The sequence below is a fragment of the Sceloporus undulatus genome, chromosome 1 (genome assembly GCF_019175285.1).
Source record: "Sceloporus undulatus isolate JIND9_A2432 ecotype Alabama chromosome 1, SceUnd_v1.1, whole genome shotgun sequence".
Classification (NCBI taxonomy): domain Eukaryota; kingdom Metazoa; phylum Chordata; class Lepidosauria; order Squamata; family Phrynosomatidae; genus Sceloporus; species Sceloporus undulatus.
In genome coordinates, this window is record NC_056522.1 from 339,866,738 (window position 1) to 339,886,098 (window position 19,361).

The 19,361-nt window shown below is 42.2% G+C and overlaps 1 protein-coding gene across 1 annotated transcript; it reads right to left on the reverse strand.

Moving 5' to 3' along the window:
- Positions 1 to 2,394: 2,394 nt before the first annotated feature.
- On the reverse strand, positions 2,395 to 19,247 carry ERG28 (ergosterol biosynthesis 28 homolog). The gene is made up of 5 exons (XM_042441198.1): positions 19,044 to 19,247; positions 11,680 to 11,827; positions 8,661 to 8,751; positions 5,217 to 5,335; positions 2,395 to 4,618 (listed from the first exon to the last, which is right to left on the reverse strand). Exons 2-5 carry the CDS (start codon positions 11,810 to 11,812, stop codon positions 4,539 to 4,541), a joined length of 423 nt encoding a protein of 140 aa, XP_042297132.1. The 5' UTR covers positions 11,813 to 11,827; positions 19,044 to 19,247; the 3' UTR covers positions 2,395 to 4,538.
- Positions 19,248 to 19,361: the final 114 nt, after the last annotated feature.

Sequence of the window (19,361 nt, forward strand, 5' to 3'; positions counted from 1 at the left end):
ATAATCATCATCCTCATCATCTGCTTAATCTCCAGGTATATATATCTAGAGAGAGAGAGAGAGAGTGAGAGACTTCAAGCATTACTTTCTTCCCTCTTCAAAATCCAGTGAAGACAGGATGCAAAAAGGCTATATTAGCATAGTTATGTCACAGAAGCAGTGGCGTCTTCTGGCTGAGTTCTTTGACTTCACAATATCACATTTTAATTAGTGTACATGAACTCTGTTTGGGAATCATTCCAACCATGGTTTAGTGCACAAGTGGGCAACTTGTATCTCCTCAGATTTTAACTGCAGTTACCATCGGAATAGTGTATGCTGATGGATGACAAGACATGTGATATAGCACTAGCTGGATGTTGCCCATCCTCTACTTTTGTGAGGCATGAAAAACCTAGCCTCCACCAGGAGCCCATTCACACTCAACCCGGTGTGCAAACCAAATTATTTCCATTGATTTTCCATGATTGAAACTCCATGACATTTTATCCCAATTCCCATTCACACTCGGGGAATGTGGTAAAATGCCATGGAGAGATTCCATCCTGGCAGTCAGTGATGGGGGCAAATGAAGAGGAGGAAGAGGAAAGAAGACCCAGGGCAGGTGTGGGCGACAGATGAGGAGGAGGAAGGAAGACCCAGGGCAGGTGCAGGAGATAGATGAGGAAGAGGAAGAGGAGGAAGAGGGCAAGAGGAGGAAGCCAGATCCATGGCAGGTGCAGGTGACATGAGGAGCAGGAGGAGGAAGGAAGACCCAGGCCAGGTGCAGGAGACAGATGAGGAAGGGGAAGAGAAGGAAGAGGGCAAGAGGAAGAAGCCAGATCCATGGCAGGTGCAGGCGACATGAGGAGGAGGAAGAGGAAGAAGGAGGCAAGAGGAAAAAGGCAAATCCAGGGCAGGTGTGGACGACAGAGGGACAACAGACGCTGCAGCGAGGGCAAGATGAAGAGGAGATAGGAAAAGAAAAAGCAGTGGTAGCGAGGGGGGGAGGAGAAAAGAGGAGAACTCCGAATGGGATTGACTTGTAAGTTCTCATTAGCGGTATCTGCAAAAAACTTGGTTCTTTTGAAAAGAACCTCTGAAATCCCCATCTCAAAACAAACAAACAAACACCACGGGTTAAGGGGGATTTGCACCCCCCCCCAATTTGGGTCAGGAAAACCCAGTGCAAATGTGAATGACCCCTGAATTCGGGTCAGGAAAATCCAGCATAAATGTGAATGACCTCAATTTAAACCGGTTTGCAAACCAATTTAAAATGTAGTGTGAATAGGCCCCAGGACTTGTGTTGTGTTCAATCCCTTTATGCAGTGGGAAGGAGAAATATTCACCTCTGCTTTTGGTTAACCATGGCCCTGTCAGTATAATCTTTTAAACCAGTGCTACTCAAAGTGGTGTTTTATGGAAGGGTCCTGATCCATGAGTTACTGGCTGCTGGTCAACAACAAATTTCCAGGAAAGAAAGATATCGGTTGTAGTCAATAGACACAAATTAGGTCCTGGTACCTAGTGCAACTGTGGAAAACTCCAGCTGGTCCTCCAAGTCAGATAGCTTAAGAGGAAACTCTTTAAACTGTAGTTAACGTTAACTGTGATCAGTTTCAGGCAAACCAGCATCTGAATGGGGTTTCTGAAGCCACTTTGTTGAACCCTCATCTTAGCAGACAGGATATAATGAATGTCCCAGAGTCATATTTTGTTAACAAATCAAAGATTTGAACACCTGCCATGTACATGTATTTTTTTACAGATAGCTCCCCCCCAACCTTGGGGTCTGGTGTGTGTGTTTGGTCCCTAACAAATATTGTAAATGACTGAAGGTTTCTGGCTGCCCTAGATGCACTGAAATGTTTATTTTATTGTAAACTGAACAGCTTAACAAAATCATATTAAATGATTAAAAATGAACTAGAATAGCTTTTTTCTTATGTTTATTTTCCATTTCAGTATCTTCACATACTATTAATATTGCACATGAATTCATCTTGACTAAATACTAGGCACCATCACCAATATATTAGAAGTCTCCACTTTACCTGTAAGCATGCATCTCTTTAAAAAGTGAATAAGTCCAATCCTTAACCATTTCAAAATCAAGTTGTTATTACAATCTAGATAACAAGGTACAATTTAGTACAGTGGTACCCCGGGATACGAATTACCCAGCTTACGAATTTTTCGGGATACGAAAAAATCCCATAGGGATTTATTGTTTCGGCTTACGAAGGTTTTTTCGGGTTACGAAAAAACCCCGGCGCTGTTTTAAATGGAGCCGCGGCGGAGCCGCGGCTTTTTTTCCATTAGCGCCTATGGCAATTCGGGTTACGAAGGTTTTTCGGGTTACGAAATTAGCCGTGGAACGAATTAATTTCGTAACCCGAGGGAGCACTGTACTTGCTATATATACTCGTGTATGAGTCATGAAATTTTGGTCAAAAAATCGACCCAAAAAACCTGGATCGACTTAACCACAGGTCAATGTAAATACTGTATCTTAATTCCTGTCAAAATAGTAACAATCCCCTTCTCTGAGTAGAATGGCAAAAGGCAAGCCCTCACTCCATCCCAGAAGAAGCAACAACAAAAAAGAACTGACCCTCTCTACTCTCTCCACTGTGGCACCACCACCAGCCTTTTTGAATGCCTTGGCAGGAAAACAGCTGAGTTCTTTAGCATCATTTTCTTTTGCTTCATCTTTTTACATCCTTTGTTACATGCCCCTATGTTTTACCCTCGATTTATCCACGGGTTCTATCAAAATCCATAATTTTGGCCCCAGAAACTGCCCTTCACTTATACTCGAGTATATACTGCAGCTTGAATGTTTCTGGAGTGCCAACATGAAAATGTATACCCTGACCCATGGCTGAAAATGTTCAGACTCTTAGAATGTAGGGTTATCAGCCAATTAAGTTACCACTGTACACCTCCAAGTATACCAAACTCAAGTGCCATTGCAATTTTGGCACCTGCCCAGTTTTTTCCTGTATGGTTTGGGCAACCCTGCATTATTCTTTATCATGAGAGATACATTCATTTTAAAATATATGTAAACTGGGCCTTATCCAAAATGAATTCCAGAATGCATAAAAATGAAACTATCATATTATTATGGTAACAAAAATAAAAAAAATCTTTACAGTATAGCTGACAAAAACAGAAAATTATTCAATGAGTTAAACACATTGTAATTAATTTAAAATGGCTAGAAATATAGAAACATTTTAACTTGGCACTGAAAAGAATGCTGCGCTAGCACTAGTTATATCATCTTTGGGTGGGAGCTGCAGTGCTGGGATACTACCACTGAATAGATCCTCTTCCTTTAAGGATATAAAATGCACTTCTCCTCTTGATCAAACTCCAAGAGGAGCCTCATCTGAAGATTTTAACATATGGGAAAGTTTTGAACATTTCAATCCCACTGGCTTAGCATGCTAGCTGAAGTTAGTCCATTTATGTGTGGTACTCTGCTAAAAAAAGGCAGGTGTCTTATCTGGCAGCAGCGGTCATTACATAATGACAAAATATAACCATTTAGAAGGTGACTTTCCTCTTTTTGTTTTTGTTTTTATCAGAGCAAGAACAATCTACTATTTCTGCTTGTTTCCCCAGTCCTTTTTCTACCTGGACTCCATTACCACCTCAAAGCCAACATTTTCAATAATGAAAGTAATTTTAAAAGCTCTTTTGGTATCTAGACTTCTTTCCCTAGCCTAGGTTTGATCAAGCTCTTGAACATATTTGGGAAGAATGCTTGCTGATCTCTTTTATTTATGCTTGATTTTGTCATCCTAAAGGGAGATTGAAGAAAAAACCCTGGTACCTTACTAAGAAAAGAAGATGAAATGAGAAGAAGCTAGTGGAGTTAGTGGAATAAGTTACTGAAAACCACAGTCAATTCTGTTAAAAGAAAAAAACCCCACTGAAACAGTCTCTCTAGAACTTGGAATTAAACATTTCTTAGCACATTCCAGTATTAAGAACAGTAATGAAAGAGATGAAAACAAACATTTCTCCTTAGCTGACAAAAGCCAAGTCATTTTTGCATTACTGTTCTCTTGTTTAGTACAAACCATGTTTAAGGAAAAAAATAACAGTGTGCTGGCAAAACATACTCTGATCCCTTTCGTTTCACAATAATCTCCAGTGGATCTTAAAAAGTACTACAGTTCCTTCCTGCTGGATGCCTGCAGGAGTTGAGAGGCACCCCTGGAATATTACCTTCATTTGTTACCATTTATGGGAAATCCATTTTCTACCCTAAGACCTGCAGATGCTTTCTAACAGGAAACCAACATCCAGCTTGGCAGAGCCACTTAAATAGCTGTGCTTCTGCCACTGGTCTGAGATCAAGTGTTTCCTGTTCAAATCAAAATTGATGGGATATGCAAAGATGATTGACAGATATGCCCAGGAATGTTCTCACTACTAGTAAGTTACAGGGTGAGGATAGTAGGTCGAAGAGGCAACGTAGTGGTTAACACTGGAAAATGCCCAGTAGGTGATGGATTTAGTGTAAAAAGGGATCTGTAACTTCAGTTCCGTTTCTTGAGCTGTGACGTTTCTTCTACTTCTAGATACTGCAGCCCAATCAGCATACCCAAAATGGAGAAACCTGAGACAAAGAGATGGAAAAAGGGAAGGAACAGAGTGTAAGATTCTTAGTGTAAGAGTATTGACTTGCTGTAAGAAATCCTAGTTGCTGTTGAAAAATCCAGGTTCAGCTCCATGTTCAGTTATGAAGCTTAGTGGATAGCTGCAAGCAAGTTACTGTTACTATTCAGCCTAACCTCATAGGGCTGCTTTCAGGCTAAAAATGCTGCTGTATCACACTACAGTGTTATAATGCTAGTTCACTTAACTACCATGACAACATTATGTGAAATTCTGGAGTTTATAGTTTAGAGAGACCCAAGAGCTCTCTGGCTGAGAATTCTAAATGCCCCTCCTTAAACTGCAAATTCCAGGATTTGATACAATGTTGCCATGGCAATTAAAATGGAATAATAGTGTTATAACAGTGTAACTTGATAGGGCTCTTTGAGAAAGAGCAGGCAGAATTTGATAAAGTAACTTTTTTGGATTACAACTCCAGATCCCCCAGCCAGTAGTGTTTCTATATAACTAGTATTCCAAAAAAAAGTAGCTTTCCCAAATTCTGAGAGAAGGCTAGAAACATCAGGCAACTTGAAAGAGTAAGAGCCTCTACTTACTTGCCACCATTAGGGGGGCCAGGACACCAATAGTTGCAGCTGCAGTGCCATAAATAAATACTTCAGAGAGGAAGTGTCCCAGGGCAATGAAGAAGGTCAAAAGTGTGATGTTATACAAGCTGCCAAAAAGAGAAATTTGTTGAAGAGAGGTGACTTAAAAAGAATTAGAAAGCATGCTAGCATTTTCCATATTTGCTTATGTAGTGAAGCTACTTTCTGGACTGGCTTCTACCTGTATATCTCTTGGAAACTTTCTACATCAATTCAGCTGAGTCTGAAATATCTCAGTGCTGCATTTTTATTTACAAACAATATATACATATAAGGTTTAGCTATATAAATTAAACTTTAAGTTTTTGTCTGAATGTCCGTATATTACTACAGTTGGTCCTCCATTTTTGTAGGGGATCTGTTCTGGACCTGCACCGAAAATGGTTCAAAATGATAAGGTTCCAGCCGGCTGAAGGGGAAATTTAAATTGATTCCGATCCACATGCAATTCTCACTTGCCCAGATTTGATTTATCAAAAAAGAAGCAGAAAAAATCAGTGTCAAAAAGACGCGGGTTAAATGAGTCTAGTGCATGGCCCTCCTCTCAGAATCGCTTCAGCGATTTTGATTAAGTGGGAACCAGGGTTGTTTGAACCGGTTCAAACCAATTCATGATCCGATTTAAAAGGTAGTGGGAACGAGGCCTATAAAAACTCATATGACCCCTTTCTGGGGGAAATGCTCTGTTCAGTTTAGAACCATTGCCTTTAATCTTGTGCACCTTCTATGAATAGAAGGGCTTCTTCCTTTTGTGGAAAAACTTTCAATCCAGTGAAGATTTTAACCAGTGGAAGGAGATTTATATTCCCCTCTTCCACTGTTAAGAGTATCTTCCAATGCCTTTTGTTTTCACGTAACTTAAGAGCTATAATGGCAGTAAGCATCCAAGCTATTGAGAAGACACTTGACTTTATGCTCTTAAAAACACCAATACCATTTATTCATTATCCTGTTTTTAATTAGAATGCCTAAAGAATCCAAATAACAGCTCAAGCTCCATTCTCTCTCAATATGTTTAACTGTATTATGGAACATGTCTGATGAAACCCTACTGTCGAGTAAGTTTGCATTGGGCTACATTCTACGGATGCAATCCTATTGACTCATTTGTGAGAGTCAGCACTAATTGATACTGCAGAATATACTCTAAACATATATAGAATTGCTCTGTCTGTTAGTTATTTATCATTCAATTTTATTTTAACACACTTAAACATACCTGATTATGTAAATGCAACTATTTCTCTTAACACACACTTAGAACACACACACCCTACATGCAGGCTTTGTTGCTGTCCTTTGTCATGAAGTGAGCTTTAACTTCTAGTTATGAATGAGAGATCTCCAGTTAATAACAACCCTGTCAAGGTTTTGCAAACAAAGGCTTACAATCCTGATGGACCTAAGAATATATATATGCTTAATGATCACTTAGTACTGTACTGGAGAGTGTTAGGAAGGCAGAAAGATTATTCTGACTGTTGAGAGGGGGGAAAAGGGTAATCTTTAGGACTAAACAGTTTATTTCATGAACTTCAGTTGTATTTGAAGAAGCAGAGTTGTAGCTCACTAAACCTATATTGAAATAAACTTTTTAGTCTAAAGGGTTCTGCAAGACTACTCTTTCCCTTCCCTCTATATAGGAAAAGACAGTAACACAATCTTTTTGAGTGTAGGTTTTCCTTTAAAAGTATAGCTCACCTTTGAAGAATGACAGTACAAATGGCTGCTCAACATGCAGTTCCTTGCCACTTTGGGTTACAGAGCTGAAGCTGCCAACTTTAATGATTAAAAAAAATTAAGCATTTGTGGCTTCCACACATGATTCCTGTCGAGGCAAGAGAGCCAAAGGAGGATGAACTGGCTGCTGGGTCTGGAACAGACAGCTAAGCTACAATCAGCTGTATCTCTTCAAATGCACAGCAGGAAATGGGGACAGCACTGTATTCTGTGCTCGCCACAGCAAGGGAAGAATTACTAATGAGTAACAAAGAAATTACTTAAGTAAATGATGCCAGTCTTGACAACTCTCTCTCTCTCTCTCTCTTTCTATATATATATACCAAGAACTGGCATAACTAAAACTTGATATATTCAGTCTGTATGTTTTTTCTAGGCCAATAACATTTTAAATTTGTATTTTTAATATATTGTTTCAAGAAATATTTCTGAATACAGAAAATGCAAACAAACCTTATGATGGCAGTATCTTGCACTCCACTGGCTTTTAAATCCATGTTCTAGGTTGCGAAAATCTAGATTGGAATGAGCAACTTTGGGCTGTCTGGAGGCCAGTTCTTGACCCCTCCACACTTTGGGATTTGCCACAGGACATACCCACCTTGCTACAAATTACTTTTCATTTCCCCCCAGCAGAATGTGACCAGAATTTCATAGAATCATAGTTGGAAGAGACCACAAGTGCCATACAGTCCATTTTACTAGCTTGTTTGCAAGAATGTCATGGGGAACTTTGTCAAAGTCCTTACTGAAATCAAGATATACTATATCCACAGCATTCCCTTCATTTACCAAGCTGATAATTTTATCAAAAAAAGAGATAAGATTTGTCTGGCATGACTTGTTTCTCTGAAACCCATGTTGACTTTTTGTGATTATGGCATTCCCTTCTAAACATTAGGAGGAACTTCCTGACAGTAAGGGCTGTTCTACATTGGAACAAACTCCCTCGGAGTGTAGTGGAGTCTCCTTCTTTGGAGGTCTTTAAGCAGAGGCTGGATGGCCATCTGTTGGGGATGCTTTGATATGGATTTCCTGCATGGCAGGGGGTTGGACTGGATGGCCCTTGTGGTCTCTTCCAACTCTACGATTCTATGATTCTATGAAATGTTCAGAGACTCTCTGTTTAATGATCTGCTCTAGAATCTTTCCTGATATTGATGTCAGACTAACTGGACAATAATTGTTGGGATCCTCTTTTTTCCCTTTTTGAAGATGGGGACAATGTTTGTCCTCCTCCAGTCTGCTGGGACTTCTGTTGTCCAGGAGTTCTCAAAGATTATTGCCAATGGCTCTGAGATTTCATTTTCCAGCTGTTTTATTTAATGCCCTTGGATGTTATGTTGAGGAAAGGCAGGCTACAAACCCCATGATAAAGGATTTTGGTGGAATTAGAAAGCAGTGCTTCTTTATAGCACAGCATTTCAAGGGTATCAAATTGGTGGTGTGTAAGTCCCTCCTTCATGCCTGTTCTCACTCTGTGAAGATGAAGTATTGCAACGAAATAACAGCTATTCTCCAACTATACATGTTACATTGAGAAATATCAAGCTAGTTGAGAATCCCTACAGGGAACTGAAAAGTGTATAAATTAATGATAATGGGGGAGGTTAAGCATTTCCCCCTCCCCCACTTTATCATCCCTGAACCTACGTTTTGTTGCGGATATCAATGGCACAGTAGCAGCGGATCACAGAAGAGAGCAAAGTCCAGATGCCAAAGGTCCGAGCCTGAAGGCCATTTACTGTGCAGAAAGAACAAATGCAGAATTAGAACACCTCCTTTTCTCATCTCCAACTCCAGACAAATTGGTTCAGTAGGCACCAAAAAGAGATAAAGGATGCATCTATACTGCAGGAATAATGCATTGTGATACTGCTTTAATTGCAATGGCTCAATTGTATGGAATTCTGGGATTGTAATTTGGTGGGATAGTCTCCGTTTAGTCATCTTGGCTTCTAGGGAGAGCTCATGCTTGATTTGCTCTATGACCCATTTATTTGTCTTTTGAGTAGCCCCCAGTATCTGTAGAACCCTTCTCAAGTACCACATTTCAAATGAATTGATTTTCTTCCTGTCAGTTTTCTTCAATGACCAGCTTTCACAACCATACACAGAAGTGGGAAATGTGATGGCATGGACAATCCTAACTTTAGTATTCAATGATGTATCTGTACATTGCACAGTACAGGTTGAGATTTCAGATTCCAAAATCTGAAATATTCCAAAACCCAAAACTTTTTTCATGGGTGGCTGAGATAGTGATGTTTTTTGATGGTTCAGTACAAACTTTGTTTTCTGCACAATTTTATACATATTTTTTCATAACTTTGTATAAGGCATATATAAAACATAAATACACTTCATGTTTAGACTTCGGTCCCATTTCCAAGATATCTCATTATGCCTAATATCCCCCCCCCCCCAAAAAAAAAATCAAAATCCCAAACACTTCTGGTCTGAAGCATTCTGGATAAGGGAGACTCAATCTGTAATTCTTTGCAGTGGGAGCTTGTGCTAGGATGAAATTATCTGGGTTACTGGCAGCTACAAAGTCTCTCCAAATAAGCCAGAATGTCTTGTAATATCCTAAGACTAAGCTCCTGATGTGGCAGGAGTTGCTAAATTCGTATTACTTAACAGAGCTCATCCACAGTGATTGATACTAGATTTCTAAGAAGGTAAAAACACAACTGACTGTCCATTTCCGAACACTTGGAAAATGTTCATGTGCTCTAAAGAAAGATGCTACACAAAAGTGCCTTGGTTGGCTCCAGTCCTAGATATGATTCACAAAGGAATATGAGAATGACATTATCTTCTGCCTAGTGCCATGGTAAATTTGCATGGGGATGATCTGTTATAGTTTGGCCTTTTGGGGAAAAAATGGGCAAACCCTGGCTAATGCCTTACTTAGAACTACAGAAACGCAAGAGGTCAAAGGGAAAAAGCTATAGCCCAATGGCAGAGTATATGCTTTGCATACAAAAGATCCCAGGTTCAGTTCCTGGCCTCTCCATGTATGGCTAGGAAGTTTGTTGTTGGACTTTCAAATACACATGCCCTTCATGTATACTCACATGGGTACATGAGCAAAGAGAAGTGAGACTAAGCAGGAAAACATCCACAGAAATGTGGTGTGCACACACAAAGATTTCTTTTTTTGTATAATGCCCTTTATTTGTATGGAAACAGATGACTCTAACAGGGGAGGGCAGTTCACACATAATAGTTCTTTAAAAGACTGAAATGCATAGGGTTTATTGTTATGAACAGGGGTACTGAAGATACCTCATATACATGGCACAAGCCCCAACCACAGGTTTGTCATCCATGGATTTGAACATCTGTGGATGGCAAGCCCCATTGACTTTAATGGCCGCATGTGCCTGCGACCATGGGAGAGTGGCTGCACATGCATTGCCATTGAAAACCACGGGATTTGAGGTCCCTTGGTTTTTGCTTTCTCCAGGGGGTGGAGGTTCCAGAATGGAACCCCCTCAGATAAGACGGGCCTACTGTACATTCATTACAGGGAAAAGATTGGCTAGTACTGTATACCCACCTCCCAAGTGTATGAAGGAGTACACAGACTTAATTAATCAAAAGGCAAGTGTGCTTATAATATAAAGAAGGGAAGGGAAATAGGTTTTTCCACAGAAATAATAGAGCTGAGGATTCTCTTTCCCATGGGTGAAAGCTCCTCTCTATAACTCTATCAGCTTTATAACCCAGCTTTCTAAAACCTGATATCCCTTCAGGTAGTGTCTTCTGGAATCCAAACAATAAAGAGAATCACATAATGACAAATTAACCACAAGTTTTGGAGGCAATATCTGATTAAAGCAAACATAACACTTCCACAACATACATTAAGCCAGTACATCTGAGCCACTATCAGTAACAGAAACAATATAACCAGAGGGACTGATAAGTTTACTCAGTATAAAATAGTTTCCTATCTTCCTCAGGAATGTACAACACGATACAGATGTGAGGTGTACACATGCATTTCCCCCCTCATACATACATACGTATTTTGGGCAGCTCCAATGGGCCCAGTTCTTCATCTCATCTACAAATACTCAAATAAAAATATGTCTCCATCTTTTACATTAGCAAGCTGTGCCATAGGTAGACATGGGTCTGAATTCAATTGTTAGTCCCAACTAATGTAGATTTATTGAATGAATGATATCACGTAAGTGTTGATTTAATAATTCCTCTCCATTCAATAGGTCTACTTTTGCTAGGATTAACAATTGGATACAGTTCATGTTGTTTCAGCAAAATCTATATAACGTGTATCATAGGAAGGAAGGAATCTTGTGGCACATTTAACATTAATTTGCTTCAGCACAGTAATCTGAAGAGTCCAAGAAATGTGCCACCACAAGTTTGTTTTATATACGAACAATTCTAGATCTCTGAAAATTGTAGTAATATCTGTAGTGACTTTTAAACTCTCACACTTAAAAGAAACAGACTTCTGGCTGGATTCAGCTATTTCAAGTAACAAATGACTGACAATTAAAAAACAGGAAATGAAAAAAATCTTTTAAGATATGAATTAACATTTCCAGACCTCAAGCAAAACAGAGAACTCAGTGCTAATGTTCCAGTGCTTCTCATGTGTAAAAAAAGAAAAGAAAAGTCATCTTGTATATCTTACCGAGGTTTGGCTTGCCTGTGTACAGCTTCTCAGAGAGAAAGCTGTGATCTCTGAAGCTTTGCACTGTGTTCCCCATGGCAATGATGGACACCATAACTAGCCAGCTACGGAGTACATTCAGGAAACGGCTCATCTTGCATCACACAACCTGCTCAGGGAACAAAGGCAAATTCTAGAGTTCATGATACCCTTCTGCAACCTAATATGTAGTCACTCTATCTACCTTCTACTAAATGTTTGAATCCTTTCTTCCTAGACCAGGAGTGGGAACTGGGAGGCCCTCCAGATGTTGCAGAACTGCACCTTCCAGTATCCTCCACAACTGACTATGCCATCAGAACTGTTGGGAATTGCATTAAAATAACATTTGGAGAGCCACAGCACTCCCACCCAAGACCATCCTTTGAGGAAAAAGGCAGCTTTCTTTAAGGATCACCTAGTTGAACATATTACATTCCATAACAAAGAGAAAGGCAGAAACCTCACACATCTCATCTACAAAGATATTGGCATGATGGATGATTGTTCCAGAAGGGATAGTTACTGAACTATTTCAAGTTTCATTTTTATATATACCTAATTTGTGGCGAATGCCTCCAGAGGCTCAGTAGAAACAATTTTCATGAATGCACAAAGAGGACTGGCTACACATCAATCTTGCTAATCATTTCATGTTCAATCCTCCACATACCTGATTTCAATCTATAGCAGAGAAAGCCAGTTAACCAAGAAAAAAAAAGGAAAGTATTAGGCAAAGTGATAATTTTTCTGCTGCCCATTGATAGCCAATCACCTATTAAATTTACACCACTGACTACCAATTAGTTTCCGGGCAAGGTACAAAGCGTTGGTTATTACTTTTAAAGCCCTACATGGGTACAGGCTACCTACAGGACTGGTGCCTCCCATACAATCCTCTCCATACTCTCAGGTCCTCTGGTGGACATTTAGTCAAATCAGAGAGGAATAGGTTGGCAACTGTCAACCAAAGGACTTTTTCTTCAGACTCCCCTAGACTGGTGAATGACCTATTGGAAGAGATTTGACAGCTGAATATGCTGTCAGAATGTAAAAGAGCATTGAAGACCAGTCTCTTCTGGCAGGCTTACCGAGATGATAATTGTGAATTTTAAATGACAAATTTTAAATGTGGATTGTTTTAACATGTATACATCCTATTTGTCCTTTTAAACTTATGTGTATTTTAACTCATCTCTTTCACCTGATGTTGTTTGTCTGTTAATTGCTGTTGTTCCCTGCCTTGATCCATGGGGAGAAGCAGGTAACAAGCAATAACAATAATAATATCATCAAAAATACCATCTGAACTGGAAACAAAACAGAAATAATATTAATAATAATAATATGCTTGGAGACTCTGCTGATTCCGCAATGTCTTTATTTAATTCCACTCTTTCTTCAACTCTTGACAGCTTTGCTCCTGTATCTGTACGTATGTCTTCCCCTATGACTAGGCCTCAGCCCTGGCTCACTCCCACTATCACGTTCCTCCGGTCCTGCTCTCGAGCAGCTGAACGTCTTTGGAAAAAGTCTAGAGAACTGGCCGATTTCATTCATTATAAATTCATCCTTCTTTCTTTTTCACGCGCTCTGCCTATGGCAAAAAAGAACTATTTTAAATCGCTGATCTGCGCTAATGAGAGGCATCCGCAGCGTTTGTTCTCCTGCTTCAATACACTACTAAAACCTTTCTCTCCCCCTATCTTCTCATCATTTTCCCCCACTGACTTCGCCAACTACTTCATCACAAAAATCACTACTATTCGATCAGAAATAATTCCTCCCGACTTGCCCCCTACCACTAACCTCCTGGTACCTTCTACTAATAAACTCTCTGAGTTTTCCCGTTTCTCTGGATGAACTCTCTACCAGGCCCGTAGCTAGGCCTTTAGGGGCCCTGGGGCAGAAAGTACATTTGGGGCCCCTATATCATTTCATGTTTGAAGATACTTATATGGTCATGTGTGTGTTTTACTATACATTGACAGTTAGTGATGAAGGGAAAAGCAATAACATTATTAGTTCCTTCAAAGATTATTCAAAATAGCAACAAAATGAATAATACTGTAATAACACCTTATAAGCACAAATTGTAAACTGTTTTCAGTTTATTTTCAAATCTGAGCAATATGTGGTTTAGTTTATGAATACACAACAAAATTACGTCTAAATGACTAACAAGTGTAATAGTTTAGATGCAACTAAACTTGTTTTAATTATTTCCTTCTGGACTTGACACTAGCAAAAATATCAAAATATCCAGAGAGGCCCTCCCCCCCGGGAAAAATCCCCTGCCCCAGCCCGGTGTGCCGGGCCCAAAGGGGCGCAGCCCTGTGGGGTCGGTCTCCGTCCGGTGGGCCCTGGCCAAGAATGGGGCCTCCCGGCGGATGAATGCCCTGAGCCACCGCACCGTCCCAGGGGAAGGAGGGTTACTCACGATGTCGTCCTCCGAGTCGACGGGAATGGGCTCTCCCTGCACAGACCCTAGCCGGGTCGTCTGGGAGGCCGCGGCCTCTGCAGCCGAAGGGAGGGGGGTCCCCTCTGTCGGCTGCTGCCGCGCTTCCACCAATCCGTCCGGGGGCAAAGACCCAAGGCCCGCAGCCGGCAAAGCCACAAGTCACACACACTCAACCTCAAGGAAAGACAAGGAGGGTGTGTGGGGAGCATTTTGCCATCTATTTGACCCCCGTTTTTAAGGGCAGCAACTTCTAGCCCTTTCCTTTTGTTTAATAAATAGCCTAGACCCTAGAGGGTATTTGGGGCCATTTGAATGCAATGTTTTTATTACTGCTATAGAAAGCAGAAAGTAGACATTTATTGTTAAAAGCTAAAAGCCATCACAATATAACATATATCCAAACAGTAAATACAAAGAGTTTACAAAAAAAAAAGCATAAAAATCAACAAACAACAACATGGTAAAGTTAATAAAAGAGATCCATCAACAAAAGGCCAATAATACATCATAAATGAGAAAATAATAAAAGCATAAAACTAGACTGGAACTAGCCATCATTCCCATCAAGAAAGCTAGTTCTAATCTTGCTAGCAGCTAAACCAAATTTTGCTACCTTCTTGGCCTTTTGGCTAAGATCAAGTGCAGTATTACTACTATTATTATGTAGATGTGCAATGGAGGATGTGGCCCTCCAGGCTCTCCTCCTAAGCCTCCCCTTGTTGCTTACAATTAAAATTAAAGCAAACAGTTAAAAAAAATACGGAACATTTTCTTTAAAAGCAACCCAATTAAAGAACAGTCTTGCAAAACTGGTTCAGGTCAGAGGTGGAACGAGATTAAGAACTGCATTGTGAAGCCCTGGGAAGAAACCTGCCAAGAAAACTCCAGGATGAGGCTGGAGTTTACCTTGGGCTAGCCACACTCTCTCGGCCTCAGAGAATGGCTAGGTCGATCCCCCTAGAGAAAAGAAACTGCTCCTCCTGGTGTGGGCTAAAAATCCCCCTCCCCCTTTTATTCCAGGGAGAAGAAGAAAGCAGGAAATGGCACCTTTTGGCTGCCCCTGGGCAAGCCAGGCAAAGGATCAAAGACACCTATTTGTTGCCCTAGAAACCCCTCTTTTGGCTCCCTCCTTCCAAGCCCCTGGAAGAGAGGAAAGAAGGAAAGAAACAAAGAAAAAAACCTCACTGGCAACTTTCAAGCTTCTTTGTCCCAGCACAGTCACACCTTTTTGGAGGACTGTGGCCACTCCTGACCAAATCACAGCTTTCCAACCCCAAAAGAAAATCCTCCTGCAAAAGCAGGCAACCCAGCAAGCATTCCAGGCCACCAGGCGGCTGAGGGAAGTCACCCACAGGGCAAGTCACACACTCTCAACCTCAAGGAAAGGCCAAGGCTGCCCAAGAAGCCATGGCTGTAGCGGCCTACTCCTTCCTTCCTCCCAGCCCCACAGAGGCCTACCTACCAGGCCTGCTGGACTTCCTGCTGCCCACCGTGGTACCCAAACCCAACGTGAATCAGCAGCAGGCAGGCCCAACCCCTGGCCCCAGTGAGGCACAGCGAGGCCTACCTGTACTGGCTGTTGTCGTCGTCAGATCTCTCTCCCTCAGCAGCCAGCCTGCTCTCCTTCTCTCTCTCACACGTGCAAGTGCTGAGCGCGCGCGGACACACGTTTGAGTACAAAAGCTCCTCCTCTCCAGAGCCTACCTAGCAGTAGCCAATGGGAATGGAGGAGCTGGAAAAATCCACCCCCTGTCTGCAGTCTCACGCCCCCACAAACATAGCCATGAGTCCTGACTTCCTTGTTGGGAAAGGGAGGGCAGGCGGGTGGACCAAGGAGGGGACCTGAGAGGTGTTTGTGAGGGCAGGCAGGGAGGGGGGCCCCTTTGGTCTGGGGGGCCCTGGGGCAATGCCCTGCTTGCCCTATGGTAGCTACGGCTCTGCTCTCTACGCTGCTAAATTCTTCCAAACCTACTACCTGCTCTCTTGATCCTATTCCCTCCCGTCTCCTAATCTCTATAGCCCCTTCTCTCCTGCCCTCGCTTCTCTATATCTTTAATCTCTCTCTCTCTATGGGTTCCTTCCCTTCTGACTTCAAACATGCTCTCGTTTCCCCAATTCTGAAGAAACCCTCTCTTTACCCCTCTTCTTTGTCTAGCTATCGTCCAATTTCTCTTCTTCCTTTTCTTTCTAAGGTCCTAGAACAGGTAGTTTATTCTCGCTGTATTAAGTTTCTTGAAGCCAACTCCATCCTGGACCCTTTCCAGTCTGGCTTCCGCCCACGGCACTCTACAGAAACAGCCCTCACCAAGATCTCAAACGATCTCTTGCGGGCCAAGACAAACGGCCTCTACTCTATTCTCATTCTTCTTGATTTGTCTGCGGCCTTTGACACTGTTGATCACTGTCTCCTGGTTGATTTACTTTCTGACCTTGGGTTCTCCGACTCTGCTCTCTACTGGTTTAAATCTTACTTGTCAGACAGATCTTTTGCAGTGGTCACGGGTGGTCAGACTTCATCCTCTGTTCCCCTATCTGTTGGAGTTCCCCAGGGCTCTGTCTTGGGTCCCCTTCTGTTCTCTCTATACACACTGTCTCTAGGTAAACTCATCAGTTCTTTTGGTTTCTCCTATCATCTGTACGCCGACGACACTCAGCTGTATCTCTCCACCCCTGACCTTTCGACGGGGCTTGAACAGCAAGTTTCTTCTTGTCTGACTGCCATCTCTCAGTGGATGCGGCTTCGGCGCTTGAAGCTCAACATGTCTAAGACTGAGCTTCTCGTCTTTCCACCTAAACCCACCCTTCATTATTCCTTTTCTGTTTCTGTCGACGACACTTCTATTCAACCGGTTCATCAAGCCCGCAGTCTTGGCTTCATTTTTGTCTCTTCTCTGTCATTTATTCCCCAGATCCAGGCCACCGCCAAGACCTGTAGATTCTTTCTCCACAACATTGCCAAGATCCGTCCATTCCTCTCAATCTCTACTGCCAAGACTCTAGTCCATGCCCTAGTGGTTTCGCGACTAGATTATTGTAACCTCCTTCTAACAGGGCTTCCTCTTTCACACCTCCATCCTTTAATCTCTGTCCAGTATTCAGCTGCCCGTATTGTCACATCCGCTCGCCGCTTTGACCATGTTTCTCCTCTTTTATCCTCCCTTCATTGGCTCCCCTTCCCCTTTCGCATCCGGTACAAGCTTTTGTTACTGACTTTCAAAGCCCTCCATGGGTTGGCCCCTCCTTACTTATCTGACCTTCTTTCTCCTTACATTCCTACTCGCACCCTCTGCTCTGGTAGTCAGGGTCTCCTGTCACAATGTAGGACTACCACTGCCCCCTCCCGAATTCGTCCCTTCTCGCTTGCTGCCCCTTACTCCTGGAACCTTCTTCCCCCACATGCACACCTCATCACTTCTCTGCCCAGTTTCAAAACTGAATTAAAGACTATATTGTTTAGAGAAGCATTCCCAGAGGTGAGCCCCTCTCCGACCCAGGAAGCCTCCTTCTAATCATCCATCAAGAAGCCAAGCCCTTCCTCCAGTCCATCTGCCTTGGTCCAGGCCTCGGAGGTGGAAAAGATCTGCTGGACCTGATCCTATTCCTCACCACCACTCCCTTCTCCTTTTGTGTCGTGTCTTCTTAGATTGTAAGCCTGAGGGCAGGGAACTGTCTAACTAAAAGATTGTATGTACAGCGCTGTGTAAATTTACAGCGCTTTATAAATAAAGGTTAATAATAATAATAATAATAATAATATTTATATACCGCTCTTCTGAGGCGATCAAAGCAGTTCACAAAATCATTTAAAACTTTCACATCATAAAAACAACCTCTCAATGTATCAATCAATAAAAACCAATAAAAATCGAACATCAATAAAACAAGCAAAAAGACAAGCAAGGAATCTATCAATTGTAGTTAACCATTTGTATCAGGGGAGTCAATCTCTATGAGGAGTCCGAAGGAAATGCTAATCGGAAGAGGTGGGTCTTTAAAGCTTTTTTGAAGGCGTCCAATGTGGGGGTCATACGAAGCTCTTCTGGAAGTTTATTCCAGTACATTGGTGCTGCTGATGAAAATGCTCTCTGGTGGGTTGCTGTTAGTCTCACCTTAGGGTGTACTAATACATTTTTTCCTGATGTTCTGAGAGTGCGGGGCGGACTATATGGGGAGAGGAGTTCCCTCAAGTAACTCGGGCCCAAGCCATATAAGGGCTTTATAATACAGGCCTATGACTAATGCAGGCCTATGACTCACATCTTCAATTATCAAGCCAATGGGTCCCAATATATTACCCTTGTGCCGATGGGTCCCAAAATATTAACATTAAGCTAATGGGTCCCAATACATTAGCCTTAAGCCAATGGGTCCCAATACGTTAGCCTTAAGCCATTGGGTCTCAATACATTAGCCTTAAGCTAATGGGTCCCAATATGTTAGCCTTAAGCCAATGGGTCCCAATATATTAAACTTAAGCCAATGGGTCCCAATACTTTAGCCTTAAGCCATTGGGTCTCAATACATTAGCCTTAAGCCAATGGGTCCCAATACGTTAGCCTTAAGCCATTGGGTCTCAATACATTAGCCTTAAGCCAATGGGTCCCAATATGTTAGCCTTAAGCCAATGGGTCCCAATATATTAAACTTAAGCCAATGAGTCCCAATGTATTAACCCAGTGGTCCCCAAACCGTACTCTTTAAGGGATTTTGGACTTCAGCTCCCAGAATCCCAGACTGTTGGCTAACATGGGCACAGTTTATATTAACCTTTAAGAACCCCTCCTCCTGGAACCCCAGACAGCCCTAATGCTGGCCACACTTCCCAGTGTCATTCCCCTCAGTCGCCATGACCTTCACAGAGGCGGCCACAGAACAGGTTGCCTACCTGCTTCCCAGATGCTGCAGAGCTCTCACTCCCCCTCCAGCCAGCAGCCCAAGGGGCCCTAGCCCCGCCTCTCCCCCGCTCTCCGTGCAATGATTGGTCCGCTGTCAGAATTCTCATTCTCCTGGTTGGCTCTCACGGCCTTCGGCCCGCGCCACCTGAGTGGCTGGACACCTGTGCCAATCAAACGGTTCCAAACCTATTAAGGCGTTATGACGTAAGCTTCCAATGGGGGGGGGTGAAGAAAACGAGTGTCACCGAACCTATCCCCAAACCAACCCCGCCCTTCCTGTCCTGTCCTTTCCCTTCCTTCATTATTAT

Coding starts and splice junctions, on each gene's coding strand:
- ERG28 (XM_042441198.1), bottom strand. CDS start 11,812: ATGAGCCGTTTCCTGAATGTACTCCGTAGCTGGCTAGTTATGGTGTCC. Junction 8,752..11,679: donor CACAGGCAAGCCAAACCTCG/GTAAGATATACA, acceptor CTTTCTGCACAG/TAAATGGCCTTCAGGCTCGG. Junction 4,619..5,216: donor GGCCCCCCTAATGGTGGCAA/GTAAGTAGAGGC, acceptor TCTTTGTCTCAG/GTTTCTCCATTTTGGGTATG.